Here is a 16,954-nt window from a genome sequence, read left to right as displayed (position 1 = left end):
CCCAAAGGTTGGATGGCCTGGATTGTTCGCGTTGTATGGCAACTGCTCAGGAAGAACTGCCTTAGGTTAGCGGTTTTGCCTTATTGGTGTTTCCTTCTCCTTCAAAACACCTTTAGTCCCCCAGCTGTATCCTGCAAGCGTAAGTGCACGCCATTGCTCCTGGCCTGGGATGAGTTAGAGCAGGGATGGGGAACCTTCGGCCCTCCAGCTGTTGTTGAACTACACATCCCAGCATGCCCTGCAACAGTTTTAGCATGGCCAAATAACAAAACTGTAGCAAGGCATGCTGGTATGTGTAGTTCAACAACAGTTGGGGGGCCAAATGTTACCCACCCCTGTGTTAGAGACTTCAAGTCCTTGAACATACAGCTCACTGTGAGCAAAATCAAAATGGAGTCTCTGAAGTCAGTGATGAAGACAAGTGCATAATGTATTCCTGTTACCATATTTAAGGATTTAAGGGCATTTCCTGGTTTACATTCCAATACCAGCATTAGCAAAAACATTTTTTTTTTTAAAGAACTGATTTTTATTGCGAGAAACAGAGTGCAAAAGTATAAATAAACAATCAATGTATTTTCTCTGACGTCCTAGTGGATGCTGGGAACTCCGTAAGGACCATGGGGAATAGACGGGCTCCGCAGGAGACTGGGCACTCTAAAAGAAAGATTAGGTACTATCTGGTGTGCACTGGCTCCTCCCTCTATGCCCCTCCTCCAGACCTCAGTTAGATTTCTGTGCCCGGCTGAGCTGGATGCACACTAGGGGCTCTCCTGAGCTCCTAGAAAGAAAGTATATGTTAGGTTTTTTATTTTACAGTGAGACCTGCTGGCAATAGGCTCACTGCAACGAGGGACTAAGGGGAGAAGAAGCGAACCTACCTGCTTGCAGCTAGCTTGGGCTTCTTAGGCTACTGGACACCATTAGCTCCAGAGGGATCGACCGCAGGACCCGTCCTTGGTGTTCGTTCCCGGAGCCGCGCCGCCGTCCCCCTAACAGAGCCAGAAGCATGAAGATGGTCCGGAAAATCGGCGGCAGAAGACTTCTGTCTTCACCAAGGTAGCGCACAGCACTGCAGCTGTGCGCCATTGCTCCTCATACACACTTCACACTCCGGTCACTGAGGGTGCAGGGCGCTGGGGGGGGGCGCCCTGAGCAGCAATAAAAACACCTTGGCTGGCAAAATAATCACAATATATAGCCCCAGAGGCTATATATGTGATAGTTACCCCTGCCAGAATCCATAAAAAAGCGGGAGAAAAGTCCGCGAAAAAGGGGCGGGGCTATCTCCCTCGGCACACTGGCGCCATTTTCTCTTCACAGTGTAGCTGGAAGACAGCTCCCCAGGCTCTCCCCTGTAGTTTTCAGGCTCAAAGGGTTAAAAAGAGAGGGGGGGGGGCACTAAATTTAGGCGCAATATTGTTTATACAAGCAGCTATTGGGGAAAATTCACTCAGTGATAGTGTTTATCCCTACATTATATAGCGCTCTGGTGTGTGCTGGCATACTCTCTCTCTGTCTCCCCAAAGGGCTGTGTGGGGTACTGTCCTCAGACAGAGCATTCCCTGTGTGTGTGCGGTGTGTCGGTACGGCTGTGTCGACATGTTTGATGAGGAGGCTTATGTGGAGGCGGAGCAGATGCCGATAAATGGGATGTCGCCCCCTGTGGGCCGACACCAGAGTGGATGGATAGGTGGAAGGTATTAACCGACAGTGTCAACTCCTTACATAAAAGGCTGGATGACGTAACAGCTATGGGACAGCCGGCTTCTCAGCCCGCGCCTGCCCAGGCGTCTCAAAGGCCATCAGGGGCTCAAAAACGCCCGCTCCCTCAGATGGCAGACACAGATGTCGACACGGAGTCTGACTCCAGTGTCGACGAGGTTGAGACATATACAAAATCCACTAGGAACATCCGTTACATGATCCCGGCAATAAAAAATGTGTTACACATTTCTGACATTAACCCAAGTACCACTAAAAAAGGGTTTTATGTTTGGGGAGAAAAAGCAGGCAGTGTTTTGTTCCCCCATCCAATGAGTGAATGAAGTGTGAAAAAGCGTGGGTTCCCCCGATAAGAAATTGATAATTTCTAAAAAGTTACTGATGGTGTACCTTTTCCCGCCAGAGGATAAGTTACGCTGGGAGATATCCCCTAGGGTGGATAAGGCGCTCACACGTTTGTCAAAAAAGGTGGCACTGCCGTCTTAGGATACGGCCACTTTGAAGGTACCTGCTGATAAAAAGCAGGAGGCTATCCTGAAGTCTGTATTTACACACTCAGGTACTAGACTGAGACCTGCAGATAGTGCTGCTGCAGCGTGGTCTGTAACCCTGTCAAACAGGGATACTATTTTGCTAACATAAGACGTCGTCTTATATATGAGGGATGCACAGAGGGATATTTTGCCGGCTGGCATCCAGAATTAATGCAATGTCCATTCTGTCAGGAGGGTATTAGAGACCCGACACTGGACAGGCGATGCTGACTTTAAAAGGCACATAGAGCCTTATAAGGGTGAGGAATTATTTGGGGATGGTCTCTGGGACCTCGTATCCACAGCAACAGCTGGGAAGAAATTTTTTTACCTCAGGTTTCCTCACAGCCTAAGAAAGCACTGTATTATCAGGTACAGTCCTTTCGGCTTCAGAAAAGCAAGCGGGTCAAAGGCGCTTCCTTTCTGCACAGAGACGTGGGAAGAGGGAAAAAGCTGCACCAGTCAGCCAGTTCCCAGAATCAAAATTCTTCCCCCGCTTCCTCTGAGTCCACCGCATGACGCGGGGGCTCCACAGGCGTAGCCAGGTACGGTGGGGGGCCGCCTCAAAAATTTCAGCGATCAGTGGGCTCGCTCACAGGTGGATCCCTGGATCCTTCAAGTAGTATCTCAGGGGTACAGGCTGGAATTCGAGGCGTCTCCCCCCCGCCGTTTCCTCAAATCTGCCTTGCCGACAACTCCCTCAGGCAGGGAGGCTGTGCTAGAGGCAATTCACAAGCTGTATTCCCAGCAGGTGATAGTCAAGGTGCCCCTACTTCAACAAGGACGGGGTTACTATTCCACACTGTTTGTGGTACCGAAACCGGACGGTTCGGTGAGACCCATTTTAAATTTGAAGTCCTTGAACACATACATAAAAAAATTCAAGTTCAAGATGGAATCGCTCAGGGCGGTTATTGCAAGCCTGGAGGAGGGGGATTACATGGTATCCCTGGACATCAAGGATGCTTACCTACATGTCCCCATTTACCATCCTCACCAGGAGTACCTCAGATTTGTGGTACAGGATTGCCATTACCAATTCCAAACACTGCCGTTTGGACGGTCCACGGCACAGAGGGTCGTTACCAAGGTAATGGCAGAAATGATGATACTCCTTCAAAAAAAGGGAGTTTTTAATTATCCCGTACTTGGACGATCTCCTTATAAAGGCGAGGTCCAGAGAGCAGTTGTTGGTCGGAGTAGCACTATCTCGGGAAGTGCTACAACAGCACGGATGGATTCTATACATTCCAAAGTCACAGCTGGTTCCTACCACACGCCTGCTGTTCCTGGGGATGGTTCTGGACACAGAACAGAAAAAAGTGTTTCTCCCGCAGGAGAAAGCCAAGGAGCTGTCATCTCTAGTCAGAGACCTCCTGAAACCAAAACAGGTATCGGTGCATCACTGCACACGAGTCCTGGGAAAAATGGTAGCTTCTTACGAAGCAAAATCCATTCGGCAGGTTCCATGCAAGAACCTTTCAGTGGGACCTCTTGGACAAGTGGTCGGAATCGCATCTTCAGATGCATCGGCTGATAACCCTGTCTCCAAGGACCAGTGTATCTCTACTGTGATGGCTGCAGAGTGCTCATCTTCAAGAGGGCCGCAGATTCGGCATACAGGACTGGGTCCTGGTAACCACGGATGCCAGCCTTCGAGGCTGGGGGGCAGTCACACAGGGAAGAAATTTCCAAGGACTTTGGTCAAGTCAGGAGTCGTCCCTACACATAAATATTCTGGAACTGAGGGCCATTTACAATGCCCTAAGTCTGGCAAGGCCTCTGCTTCAAAACCAGCCGGTACTGATCCAATCAGACAACATCACGGCAGTCGCCCATGTAAACCGACAGGGCGGCACAAGAAGCAGGATGGCGATGGCAGAAGCCACAAGGATTCTCCGATGGGCGGAAAATCACGTCTTAGCGCTGTCAGCAGTGTTCATTCCGGGAGTGGACAACTGGGAAGCAGACTTCCTCAGCAGACACAACCGACACCTGGGAGAGTGGGGACTTCATCCAGAAGTCTTCCAACTGTTGGTAAACCGTTGGGAAAGGCCACAGGTGGACATGATGGCGTCCCGCCTAAACAAAAAAACTAGATATTGCGCCAGGTCAAGGGACCCTCAGGCAATAGCTGTGGACGGTCTAGTGACACCGTGGGTGTACCAGTCGGTTTATGTATTCCCTCCTCTGCCTCTCATACCAAAGGTACTGAGAATAATAAGAAAACGAGGAGTAAGAACGATACTCGTGGTTCCGGATGGGCCAAGAAGAGCTTGGTACCCAGAACTTCAAGAAATAATATCAGAGGACCCATGGCCTCTACCGCTCAGACAGGATCTGCTACAGCAGGGGCCCTGTCTGTTCCAAGACTTACCGCGGCTGCGTTGGACGGCATGGCGGTTGAATTCCGGATCCTAAAGCAAAAGGGCATTCCGGAGGAAGTCATTCCTACGCTGATAAAAGCCAGGAAAGAAGTAACCGCAAACCATTATCACCGTATTTGGCGAAAATATGTTGCGTGGTGTGAGGCCAGGAAGGCCCCAACAGAGGAATTTCAGCTGGGTCGTTTTCTGCACTTCCTACAGTCAGGAGTGACTATGGGCCTAAATTTGGGTTCCATTAAGGTCCAGATTTCGGCTCTGTCGATTTTCTTCCAGAAAGACCTGGCTTCACTGCCTGGAGTTCAGACGTTTGTAAAGGGAGTGCTACATATTCAGCCCCTTTTTTGTGCCTTCTGTGGCACCTTGGGATCTCAACGTGGTGTTGAGTTTCTTAAAATCACATTGGTTTGAGCCACTTAAAACTGTGGATTTGAAATATCTCACGTGGAAAGTGGTCATGTTATTGGCCTTGGCTTCGGCCAGGCGTGTGTCAGAATTGGCGGCTTTGTCATGTAAAAGCCCTTATCTGATTTTCCATATGGATAGGGCAGAATTGAGGACTCGTCCCCAGTTTCTCCCTCAGGTGGAATCAGCTTTTCACTTGAACCAACCTATTGTAGTGCCTGCGGCTACTAGGGACTTGGAAGATTCCAAGTTACTGGACGTAGTCAGGGCCTTAAAAATTTATATTTCCAGGACGGCTGGAGTCAGGAAAACTGACTCGTTTTTTATCCTGTAGGCACCCAACAAAATAGGTGCTCCTGCTTCTAAGCAGACTATTGCTCGCTGAATTTGTAGCACAATTCAGCTGGAGCATTCTGCGGCTGGATTGCCGCATCCTAAATCAGTAACAGCCCATTCCACGAGGAAAGTGGGCTCATCTTGGGCGGCTGCCCGTGGGGTCTCGGCTTTACAACTTTGCCGAGCTGCAACTTGGTCAGGGGCAAACACATTTGCTAAATTCTACAAATTTGATACCCTGGCTGAGGAGGACCTTGAGTTCTCTCATTCGATGCTGCAGAGTCATCCGCACTCTCCCGCCCGTTTGGGAGCTTTGGTATAATCCCCATGGTCCTTACGGAGTTCCCAGCATCCACTAGGACGTCAGAGAAAATAAGATTTTACTCACCGGTAAATCTATTTCTCGTAGTCCGTAGTGGATGCTGGGCGCCCATCCCAAGTGCGGATTGTCTGCAATACTTGTAAATAGTTATTGCCTAACTAAAGGGTTATTGTTGAGCCATCTGTTGAGAGGCTCAGTTATATTTCATACTGTTAACTGGGCATAGTATCACGAGTTATACGGTGTGATTGGTGTGGCTGGAATGAGTCTTACCCGGGATTCAAAATCCTTCCTTATTGTGTCAGCTCTTCCGGGCACAGTATCCAAACTGAGGTCTGGAGGAGGGGCATAGAGGGAGGAGCCAGTGCACACCAGATAGTACCTAATCTTTCTTTTAGAGTGCCCAGTCTCCTGCGGAGCCCGTCTATTCCCCATGGTCCTTACGGAGTTCCCAGCATCCACTACGGACTACGAAAAATAGATTTACCGGTGAGTAAAATCTTATTTTCTGGTATAAGAGATATATGAACCAGGGGCCGGAGTACAATATAACGCAGTACACAAAACAAAGCAGTACATTTGTCAGTTTTTTTTTATATATAAACCCTATAAGGTAAGAATGACAAGAAGTATAAAGAAGGAAAAGATAACGGGGTAACTGTGAGAAATGGGAGAAGAGGGTGGGGGCACCATCATGGGTAGCCAGATTATCCGGCTATAATACCAAAGGAGTTTGGAATTTTAAATCACACTGCACACCTGGCTGCATGAAGAACATAGAGTATAAGCTAATTGACATAGATACTGAGAATGGAGATTGGAAACCCTAACAGTGCAGTCCCAGGGCTCAAAGAAACCGGGATTAAGAGGATACTCCCTAGAAGGGACTCAATATGGGTCCAAAATGGGCAGATTTTGGAACAGCAACAGCAGATATGAGTGAAATCACCCAACTGGCCGCACACACGCCAACATAATGGAGAGGATAAAGGGAAATCCTATCTAGCATAGAAGAAACTAAATACCATCTAGTAAAAATTTTATATGAGTTTTCTTTAATCAGTGAAGAAATGGAAGACTGCAACATTTTGCCCAATGATTTTTCATGCATCCTCTCGGAGGCCCAACTCGCTCTCCCATTTACTGTCATGAGGAAGGGGGCAATCCAAATCTGAGGAACGCAGTAAACTATATAAAATGGAAATAATACTTTGCCTCGTTAGGGAGTAGAGACACAATCTTTCCAGAGGTGAAAGCTGACGGAAGATCTTTGTTTTAGGCAAGGAGTTTAAAAAGGAGCAAAGTTGTAGATATTCATTAAAAACTGAAGAATTTTGTACTTATGCGCTAAAGAGTTTAGGGTGCATCAAGAGTTGCCTTCGATAAAATTAAAGACAAATCTAGGGCGAACCAGTAACTGAAGCCAGGAATGTGACCGGAGAGAGGAGGAGACTAAGGGGAAAATCAGGGTTATCCCCTGATAGGGTTAAGAAGACAAGGAGATGAAGAGAGGCCAAAGCATTGGGTGCAGAAAAGCCATATAGAGCAAGTGAATCTAGTAGCAGAATTACAATCATGTGCCCCACAGCCTAATCTAGTGGGTAAAAGGAGAGATACAAGTGAGGACACCTTGGTTTCTGCCATTCCAATTTGTACCCAGGGTAAATTGACTGTTGAGGAGAAACAGGTGAGCATCTGGTTCAAATGAGTTGCATAATAGTATTTCCTTAAATCAAGCAGGACACTACCCCTTCCTAGTGGGCTTCTGATTGCAGTAGAGTTTTTGAGTCTAGGTGGTTTATCCAACCAAATAAATTGAGAGTGTCCCTCTGCACCTGATGCAAGGCGTCAGTGGGGATATGCACTGGAATAGTTTGCATCAAATATAGAATTTGAGGCAACACATTCATCTGTGTCGTAACTATACGACCGAACCACAAGATTATCTGACTCCATCAGGTGCATAAATCAGCTGTGATGCTAGCGAAGAGAGCAACAAAATGTTCCTTATATTGAGACCCCTAAGAGTTTGTGATAAATATGCCTAGATACTTAATTTTCTTGGTGCACCAAGTTAACATTTTTAGACAACAAAGATCTGGTATCTTCCTTAAGATGCAGGGGAAGAGCTTCCGATTTAGAATAATACCAGAAAGAAGGGAACAAAAAGGTAGAGTCTGGAACAAATTAGGAATAGATGTATTTGCAGAGGAAAGAGTGAGAAGGACATCGCCACCGAATAATGATACCTTATATTCTTTGTCCCCAGTCACAATCCCCTTTATATCTGGATTATAGCAAATTAGACACGCCAGGGGCTCTATAGTCAGTGCAAATATTAAAGATAACAGGGGACACCCCTGCCAGGTACCATTTCTGATTTAGAAAATATTGGAGTCCCTACCATTCACCCGGACTCTAGCTCTCGGGTTACAATACAAAGCTTGAATACCTGTTAGTAGGCTTCCTCCAGGCCAAAAACGCGAAGAGCAGAGAACATAAAAGGCCATAAGATTTTATCAAACGCCTTGTGGGCATCTGATGAGCCAAGTATTTAAGGCATCCTATGCTTATTGATCATATGAACAAGATTAATTGTACTTTGGGTTTTATCTTTCGCTTGATGGACTGGGATGAAGTCCATCTGGTCTGCGTGGAAAAGCTGAGAAAGGACCACATATAATCTCATAGCTCAAATCTAAGTGAACAGTTTAATATCATTGTCCAGCAGAGAAATAGGGCGATAACTCGAGAACACATTGGGATCTTTCTCAGGCTTACCAAGCAGGATGTTGAGAGCCTCCAGCATACGAGGAGACAAGAGTTCACGCCTAAGGAACCCATTAAAAAGTCTTCATAAATTAGATTATAATAGAGCTTTACATTTCTTGTTAATAAGATATAGGCATACCATCAGGCCCTTTTAAAACATAAGAGCTTCATCCAATAGCTCAGAGGATATCACTGAACCTAGCTGATGTACTTTGGAACGGCTTAGTTTAGGGAGATTACATTTAGCAAGGAAGAAGTCAATCTCACTAAGTAACAAAGGAAAAGGGGATGCATTCGTTTCAGCATTGTATAGTGTACTATAGAAGTTCTCAAATTCCATGACAATTTTATCTGGATCATGAGTCAGATCCCCATTTTTAGTTTTAATAGATAAAATACTTTTAGAAGATAGTTGAGCCCTCAATTTCCTTGCCAGGAGTGTGTCAGCCTTATCAATCAGTTGAGCTAGGAGATGACTTATGTTTGGCCTCCAAGCGGTGTCCCTGCTCAGTCAAATGTAAAATAGCCTGGGTACAGGCTTTAGAAAGCCAGGAGGCAATTTGAATAAAATGGCTGCATAGGACCACATTGTGTGCCTCCCATTAAGTCATATCACCAACATCGGGGATCCGATTAATAGAAAAATTATTTTCTAAGTCTGAGAAACCTGACTAGGGACATCTTTATTTTGAAGCAAAGCTTCATTGAGACACCAGGATGGGGGAGAGGAGATAGGAGCTATACCTGTCAGTAGTAATGACATTGCGGCATGATCTGACCAAGTAATGGGGTGAATAGTAATCTTTAGAATTTTAGAGGTTAAACCTCAGACAATAAATCATATGATCTTATCAATTCTAGTATATGTTTCATGAACTTTAGAAAAGAAAGTATTGTCCTTAGCCAAAGGAGCATAGACGCTCCTGGAGTCAAACAATAAGTGATTCTTAAGCAAAGAAAGCAGAGTCTTAAGGCCAGTACACACTGGCCGATATATCGGGCGTTCTCTTGAACGGCCGATATATCGCGGGTCCGTCGGCCAGTGTGTACGGCCGCTACATCATGCCGTACACATGCTGCGGCGGCTGGCGGTGATTGACAGCTGAAACGGGCTGGTGTGTGTACATGCCCGCCCAGTTCATGACGTCAGTCCCCGACGGATCGGGCAGTGTGTATGCTCAACACACTACCCGATCCGTCCGTAGATATATCTGCAGATCAATTGATCTGCAGATATATCTACTAGTGTGTACCCACCTTTTGAGTTCCAGTCACTATTATAGGCCAGGGAGGGAGGAAGGAGATGGGACTGGTCAAATTTATGGTGAAGAAACGTATTCAAATCCCCTGCTATTAAAATGTCTCCTTTGCGGTAACTTAATTTAAAATCTAATGAGGCATAGATATTGACCAAAGTAACTGTAATGTTATTTAGTTTACCCACTACAGGTTGAGTATCCCTTATCCAAAATGCTTGGGACCAGAGGTATTTTGGATATGGGATTTTTCCGTATTTTGGAATAATTGCATACCATAATGAGATATCATGGCGATGGGACCTAAATCTAAGCACAGAATGCATTTATGTTACATATATACACCTTATACACACAGCCTGAAGGTAATTTTAGCCAATATTTTTTATAACTTTGTGCATTAAACAAAGTGTGTGTACATTCACACAATTCATTTATGTTTCATATACACCTTATACACACAGCCTGAAGGTCATTTAATACAATATGTATAATAACTCTGTGTATTAAACAAAGTTTGTGTACATTGAGCCATCAAAAAACAAAGGTTTCACTATCTCACTCTCACTCAAAAAAGTCCGTATTTCGGAATATTCCGTATTTCGGAATATTTGGTTATGGGATACTCAACCTGTACTATAAGAAATCTGCCTCTCTTATGTCTTACAATCTGTTCTGTTTGCAATTGTAAATCAACAGCCACCAGTATAGCAACTCCTTGTTTATTATAAATATGGTCACATGCATTTAAGACAACAGGAAACCATGGGGGTCATTCCGAGTTGATCGCTAACTGCCGTTGTTCGCAGCGCAGCGATCAGGCTAAAAATCTGCATTTCTGCGCATGCGTATGGACCGCAATGCGCATGCGCGACGTACGTGTACAAAGCCCATTGTGGTTGTGCACAGGTTCTAGCGAAGAGTTCAGTCGCACTGACGGCCGCAAGAAGATTGACAAGAAGGGGGCATTTCTGGGTGTCAACTGACAGTTTTCAGGGAGTGTTTGCAAAAACGCGTACGTGTCTGAAAAAAGGCAGGCGTGGCTTAGAGCTAGTCTGAAACTGCACAAACTGTTTTTGCAGAGCTCGGCTGCACATGCGTTCACACTTCTGCAAAGGTAAAATACACTCCCCAGTGGGCGGCGGCATGGTGTTTGCACGCCTGCTAAAACTAGTTAGCTAGCGATCAACTCGGAATGACCCCCCATCTACAGTGTAATTCAGGGTGAGTAGACCCTCGATATTGTGTCTCCTGGAGGAATACTGCATCTCCATTTACTTGCTTTACAAAAAGGAAAAGCTTGGTCCTTTTTTCCTACATGACAGAGATAGAGTGCTCCACTTCTTGTTGAAATTGAACAACTTCAAAAATTTTATGTTCAACATTATTAGTTCGAACTCTCAACATAGACACCTCCTCTAAGGGATAAATTTACTAAAGCTTCTAAAACTGCAAAGTAGTTATGTTGCCCATAGCAACCAATCACATTCTGACTATCATTTCTCTATTGCATTCTAGAAAATGATAGACAGAATCTGATTGGTTGTTATGGGCAATATCATCACTTTTCATTTTTAGAAGCTTTAGTAAATTTACCCCTAAGACAAGAGACATATTTTTGGATTTCAGAGTGAAAGGCTTTTTTGAGTGACATCATCTCAGTGAGGATAGAGGCATTGCTATCTTTCATTGAAGCATTAGAAGATTCTATCTCCTCCAACGACTCAGAGACTGTAGCAGAATGGGAGGTAGATGCTTGTTTGTTAAAAAATTAATGTGGTGAGATCTGTAGGAGGAGCAGATTTACAGGATTTAGGCATTGTAATCAAAAGACTGGTCTGAGTCAGGACTGATGGTAGTAGTAAGGTGTTGCAGTCAGCAGTGCTATGTCTCCATAAAGCAAAGAGACACGTCCCCAGAGCTTGCCCTCAGAGCAATTAGTCCAGCATCTGATAATAATCAAAACGCATAGAGCTGAGAGCATTAATAAGCGTTGCGGTACAAATATGAAAGACAGCCAGGTTAAGCAAATGAGGCTGGGCAGTCTCCACTTAACTTAATGCAACCCAAAATATGAAATAGGCCTCAGTACTCACTGGGCCTCTTAGCCTGGATAGGGGGTAGTTGGATCAGGCAGGCCAGGCTATCCCTGGCAGCGGGCAAGGAGGAGGATCGGTACTTGATTAGACGTTCGGCAGGATAATGTAAAGGGTCCGGGCGGCAAAGTTCTCTTCTGGATACACCACACGCCGACTGAAATAGCCGCTTCTGAGAGTCACAAGAGGCTGTGTGGAGGATCAGGGGTGGCAGAATTCTCTTCTGGCTAAGCCACACCCTGCTGATGCCAGTGAAGTTACTGGTGAGAATTGGCCAAGTCCCCATGGTCTGGGCTGGGGTAATCAGGCAAAGAGTAGAGCGCTGTAGCAGAACTCATTTACAGTGCGTCCGACATCGTCGGTCCACAAGCCATACTCCAGCATTATCAATTTTGAGTGCTCCTGTCCGGTCTGACAACAGCACAAAGAGACGATGATGATGGCTATTTTAAGGTCTATGGATGTGACTATAATTCCCTGTCTTGACAAACTGATCAGAGTGAGCTCCCCAGCTTTGCTTTTGGTCCATGAATAGGAAACAGCATGGCCACTGATCCCATGGATGTATATTCAATGTCAAGAACGCCGGTTTGACCAATTCCAAGTGAATCATGTTAGTGGGCTACTATTCAACATTCAGGAGCCCAGTACTAAGGAACAATATTCTCTTGTTACAGAGCTTGGTAAAGTCCTTAGTAGCTCACACATGTTTGTTCATTTGTATTGGGCAAGATCGGCTGGACCATTAAGGAGGTATAGTAGTTTTGGTCAAGGGAGGTTCAGGTTGAACTAATTTTGAAATTGAACAAATCACATCATTGCCTGTCTAATGAGGTCATCTGTCCCCAAAAGTATGTCAGGTGTTTGATGATGCACAATCTCAATCGATGGTGGCTCTTCAACATTTGGAATTGGACACTGGTTAAACAAGATGCCAGCCTTGGTTTGTTTGCAGGGTCTTTGGAATCCAATAGAATCTTTAACTTTTTACTTTTATTGCATGCACTAGAAACATACCATAAGATTGTATTGTTAAAACTAGTGAAATAAATTAATATGAGAAAGTCATAAAGTGATAAAATGTGAGCTGTGCATCCAATACACCAGGGATTCTGAAACTAAAAATATTTTTTTTTCAACTATCCTTGCTTAATAACAGATGGTTAAATCAAACTAATTAAGGTACTAATTAAATCACTTTTGCTAATGCATGGATAGCCTTAACACCTGGAATGCAAAGCTGGGTACACATCTAGGCGACAATGCGCCCGACCCTAGCAACCGATTAGGTAAGCATACACACTTACAAATCAGCGGCTCGATATGCCTGGTCACATGTCACAAATGGACGGACATTTGAATTTGCCCACCCAGCTGTGATGTTAATTCCTGCAGCCAGTGTGCGGTCAGTCGGCGGGCCATCAATACAAACAGCCAGTCATGCCGATATATCTGCAAGGTATATTGGCATGGGCGGTGCTGCAGGGCCGACACTATATGTGAACGTCATCGTTCACAGACATATCGGGTGTACAGTCACACCCGCTGACTCGCTACAGATATATTGTTCAGTGCTCAAACGCCCCATATATCTGTGTAGTGTGAGCCCAGCATTACACAATACACAGTGATAGCAATATATTCTATTTTTGGGCAGTTATGTGTACTGGTGCTGATACTTACAGTAAGCCATCCTTTAAGCATATATTTCCAAGATGATATTAGTATATCTGTAATTTATATCATACAAGTTATTATGTTTCAGGGCTTTATTATAGTGGAACAGTGCTTTGTCTAACCTATTTTATTCATGGCATAATGTATAATAATGTTGCTATTAGTCTACTGAAAGCATAAAGGAGGCAGCTGATTTTATTGTTTATGAAGATCAACAGATGCAGTGCTATTACACCCCTGTGATCTAGGGCCTAACAGTGTGTATTGTAAGAGCCTAGCAGGTGACCTGTATGAGTACACGGCTCTTGCGGATATTCTGTGCTGTATTCATATTATTACATTTATTCTTGCGTAGCTTGTGTCAGAGCTGTATTTAGTTGCTAATGGTTAATAACGGTAATTTACAAGTCCAATATCTTATGATCCCCAAACCTATGATACGCTTGTCCTTAAAGCAGTGGGGTTAGGTGATTGGAACCAAGATTATAGTGTATTCACATCAGTATGCAATGCTCACTGCCTGTATATATAGTTAATTGGTGTCACGTCAGTTGTCTATATCATTAGTCATTTCTGTCTATAAATGTATACTTGGCAGCAAGTACCCCTCAATCACAAATAAGAAATAATTACCATTTGTTGGTGCTGATAGCACACGTGGTTAAATCATTGCCAGTAATCATACACATTGTTGGATGGAGTTGCTGATATAAATATAACAGAATCACATGGATACATTGATTATTATCAGATGGATTGGCACTATATAGCTATATTGAGTATCTCATGCATGGCAAGATTTAGCAAACCTTGGAGAGAGATAAAATGGGGAGAGATAAAGTACTAACCAATCAGCTACTGTCATTTTTCATACACAGTCTGTAACATGGTAGTTAAGAGCTGATTGGCTGGTTCTTTACGTATCTCTCTCCACTTTAACCTTTGATACATCTTCCCCTCAGTCTGTTAATGAACTCATACTATTATTAAAAATTGTATGACAGCAGTATCAAATTTAAGGATCAGGGTGTTAGATACCATTCAGCATACATTGGCACCGTTTTACAAGTGCTGCATGATATTGGAATAAACATATTATTAATGATGACTGAGGGGGTAATTCAGACCTGATCGCTAGGGTGCATTTTTTGCATCCCTGTGATCAGGAAGTCGCCGCCTACAGGGGGAGGGTATTAGCTGTGTGCAGGTGTACGATCGCATTTGTAGCAGAACTGCACAAACATTAGTTTGTGCAGTTTCTGCTCAGCCCAGGACTTACCTAGCCGCTGCAATGATCGGGGCCGGAGCTGACGTCAGAATCCCTCTCTCTAAATGCCTGGTTCCTCTTGCGTTTTCCCGGACACTCCTTGAAAACAGTCAGTTGCCACCCACAAACGCCATCTTCCTGTCAATCTCCTTGCGATCGCCCATGCGTTCGGAAATTTCGCACCATCCCATTGCTGACCGGCGATCCCCGTTGCTGCGGTCCGCCGCACCTGTGCATTGCGGTGCATACGCATGTGCAGTTCAGATCTGATCTCAGGCTGTGAGAAAACGCAGCCTAGTGATCACGTTTGAATTGGCACCTAAATTTGGGCACAGTTTACTATTTCACTGTGAAATACACATGTCTATACCTAGACTAAGTCTCGCAGGTATAGACCCATATTCTGGCTGACATAGATAGACTACGCACATAACCTTCATACAACTACAGATATTGACATGCATCATTTAGAAGGACAGGACCATGCTCATGCGCGTTTCAATGTCACTACATCAAGGCAAGTCAGAGAACAGAAGCAAAAGAATCGTCCTCTGATTGTTGTTCAGAGAACACATAGTCCAAACCATGTCCTCATGACTATAATGAACTATAAATGAAATATGAGTTAATGCAGTACAATTACTTGCAATGGTAAAATGGATATCCTTTCTTTATTGCAGGCTGGTTCCAAATACAAAGAAGGGACTAGAGGTCCTGTGAGCCCTAGTTACAAGATTCCTGTTAGTTACGCCGGTGAGAAATGGGGGAGTGAGATAGCAAGCTGGTCAACCAACCAGAACAACAAGGAAAGTAAGTTATTCTCTAGAACCTGCATCTGTTCTTTTCTATTTGTTTACAAATCCAGATAATGGGCCTAATTCAGATCTGATCGCAGCAGCAGTTGGGCAAAACCATGTGCACTGCAGGTGTGGCAGATATAACGTGCAGAGAGAGTTAGATTTGGGTGGGTTTTATTGTTTCTGTGCAGGGTAAATAGTGGCTGCTTTATTTTTACACTGTAATTTAGATTTCTATTTGAAAACATCCCACCCAAATCTAACTCTCTCTGTCTCTCTCCGTCTGTGCCTGTGCGTGCCCAGGGGGCTGGGGGTGGTTAGATTTAGGCACTAGGGTAGAGGGGTTAGGGTTAGGCTGCGGGGTGTGGGCGGTTAGGTTAAGGCACTAACCGGGGTGGTTAGTGTCAGGTACTAATGCAGGAGGTTAGGGTTAGGCTGCGGTAAGGGAGGATTAGGGGGGTAGGGGAATGAGTTACAATGCTTAACTCACCCCTGTAGGGATCTTCATCATCGGGATGCAGGAACGGTATTCTGATTGCCGGCATCCCATGTGCCGGGATCTCATATCCTACCCCTGCTGGGATACACTGTCAGCTAGTAGACTCACTGCTGGTGCCGTGACACAGTTTAGACTTTGTCATTAAGACTTAAGATGACCATACACTTCTCAGAGGGAGAAGTCAGCCAGAATCTCAGTAGTGTATGAGCACCTTTACAGCCGCACCAGCCTCCCACTATATTGGAGACCTCCAGTGTTCCACACTACGGCCACATATGGTATGGTGCAGGGTTTTGACCCTGGATGAGGTGGACGAGAAGCCAGAGCGTCCTCCTCCTGGGTCTCTAATCTCTAGGGTGTCCGGAGCTCAAATCGATGCTAATGGTGAGTGTCATGCTGGTGGGGTATGTGTGCAGCTTAGGCCATAGGATGGAAGTTTCCTGCTCAGGGTGACTGTGCCTCACCCGGTGTTAGAGCCACCTGCGGAAGAGAGCGTTATACTGGTGTGACAGCTCTGTGTCCTATCATAACTTGCCAGTGCTGTCTCACCTGTGTGATGCTTACAGTGTAATGTTAAGTGATGGCTTCAGCATGTCTCTCAGATCTAGCCATTGCGTTCATGTTGTGGTATGATTGCCACTGAACAGCACTGATGATTCCTGTAAGGAAGACTACGAGTTCTTCATATCTTCCAATGATTTTCCAGAAGTTGAAATGGTTTCATGCACTCTTAATTAACACAGTAATACAATCCTACTTACAGCATTATCTGACAGCAACACTACTGCTCCTGTGGGGGCATTATTAGTGATGTAGTGCAGTGCTAGCTCTCCTCCAGTACTCTTACGTATTTGTGATCTACAAAGGAGGATGGATACTGGAGTA

General features: G+C 45.0%; 1 protein-coding gene across 4 annotated transcripts in view; it reads left to right on the top strand.

The window, feature by feature from the left end:
* EPS8L2 (EPS8 signaling adaptor L2) overlaps positions 1-16,954 on the top strand; it is a 379,476-nt gene that overhangs the window by 340,528 nt on the left and 21,994 nt on the right. For all 4 annotated transcript variants that reach the window (XM_063944781.1, XM_063944780.1, XM_063944782.1 and 1 more), the window contains one exon: positions 15,454-15,583. In XM_063944781.1, coding sequence (XP_063800851.1) covers positions 15,454-15,583 — 130 coding nt within the window. The remainder of the gene's footprint in view (positions 1-15,453; positions 15,584-16,954) is intronic.

The sequence above is a fragment of the Pseudophryne corroboree genome, chromosome 11, assembly GCF_028390025.1.
Source record: "Pseudophryne corroboree isolate aPseCor3 chromosome 11, aPseCor3.hap2, whole genome shotgun sequence".
NCBI classification, from domain to species: domain Eukaryota; kingdom Metazoa; phylum Chordata; class Amphibia; order Anura; family Myobatrachidae; genus Pseudophryne; species Pseudophryne corroboree.
This window is presented reverse-complemented; position numbering and strand designations above follow the sequence as displayed.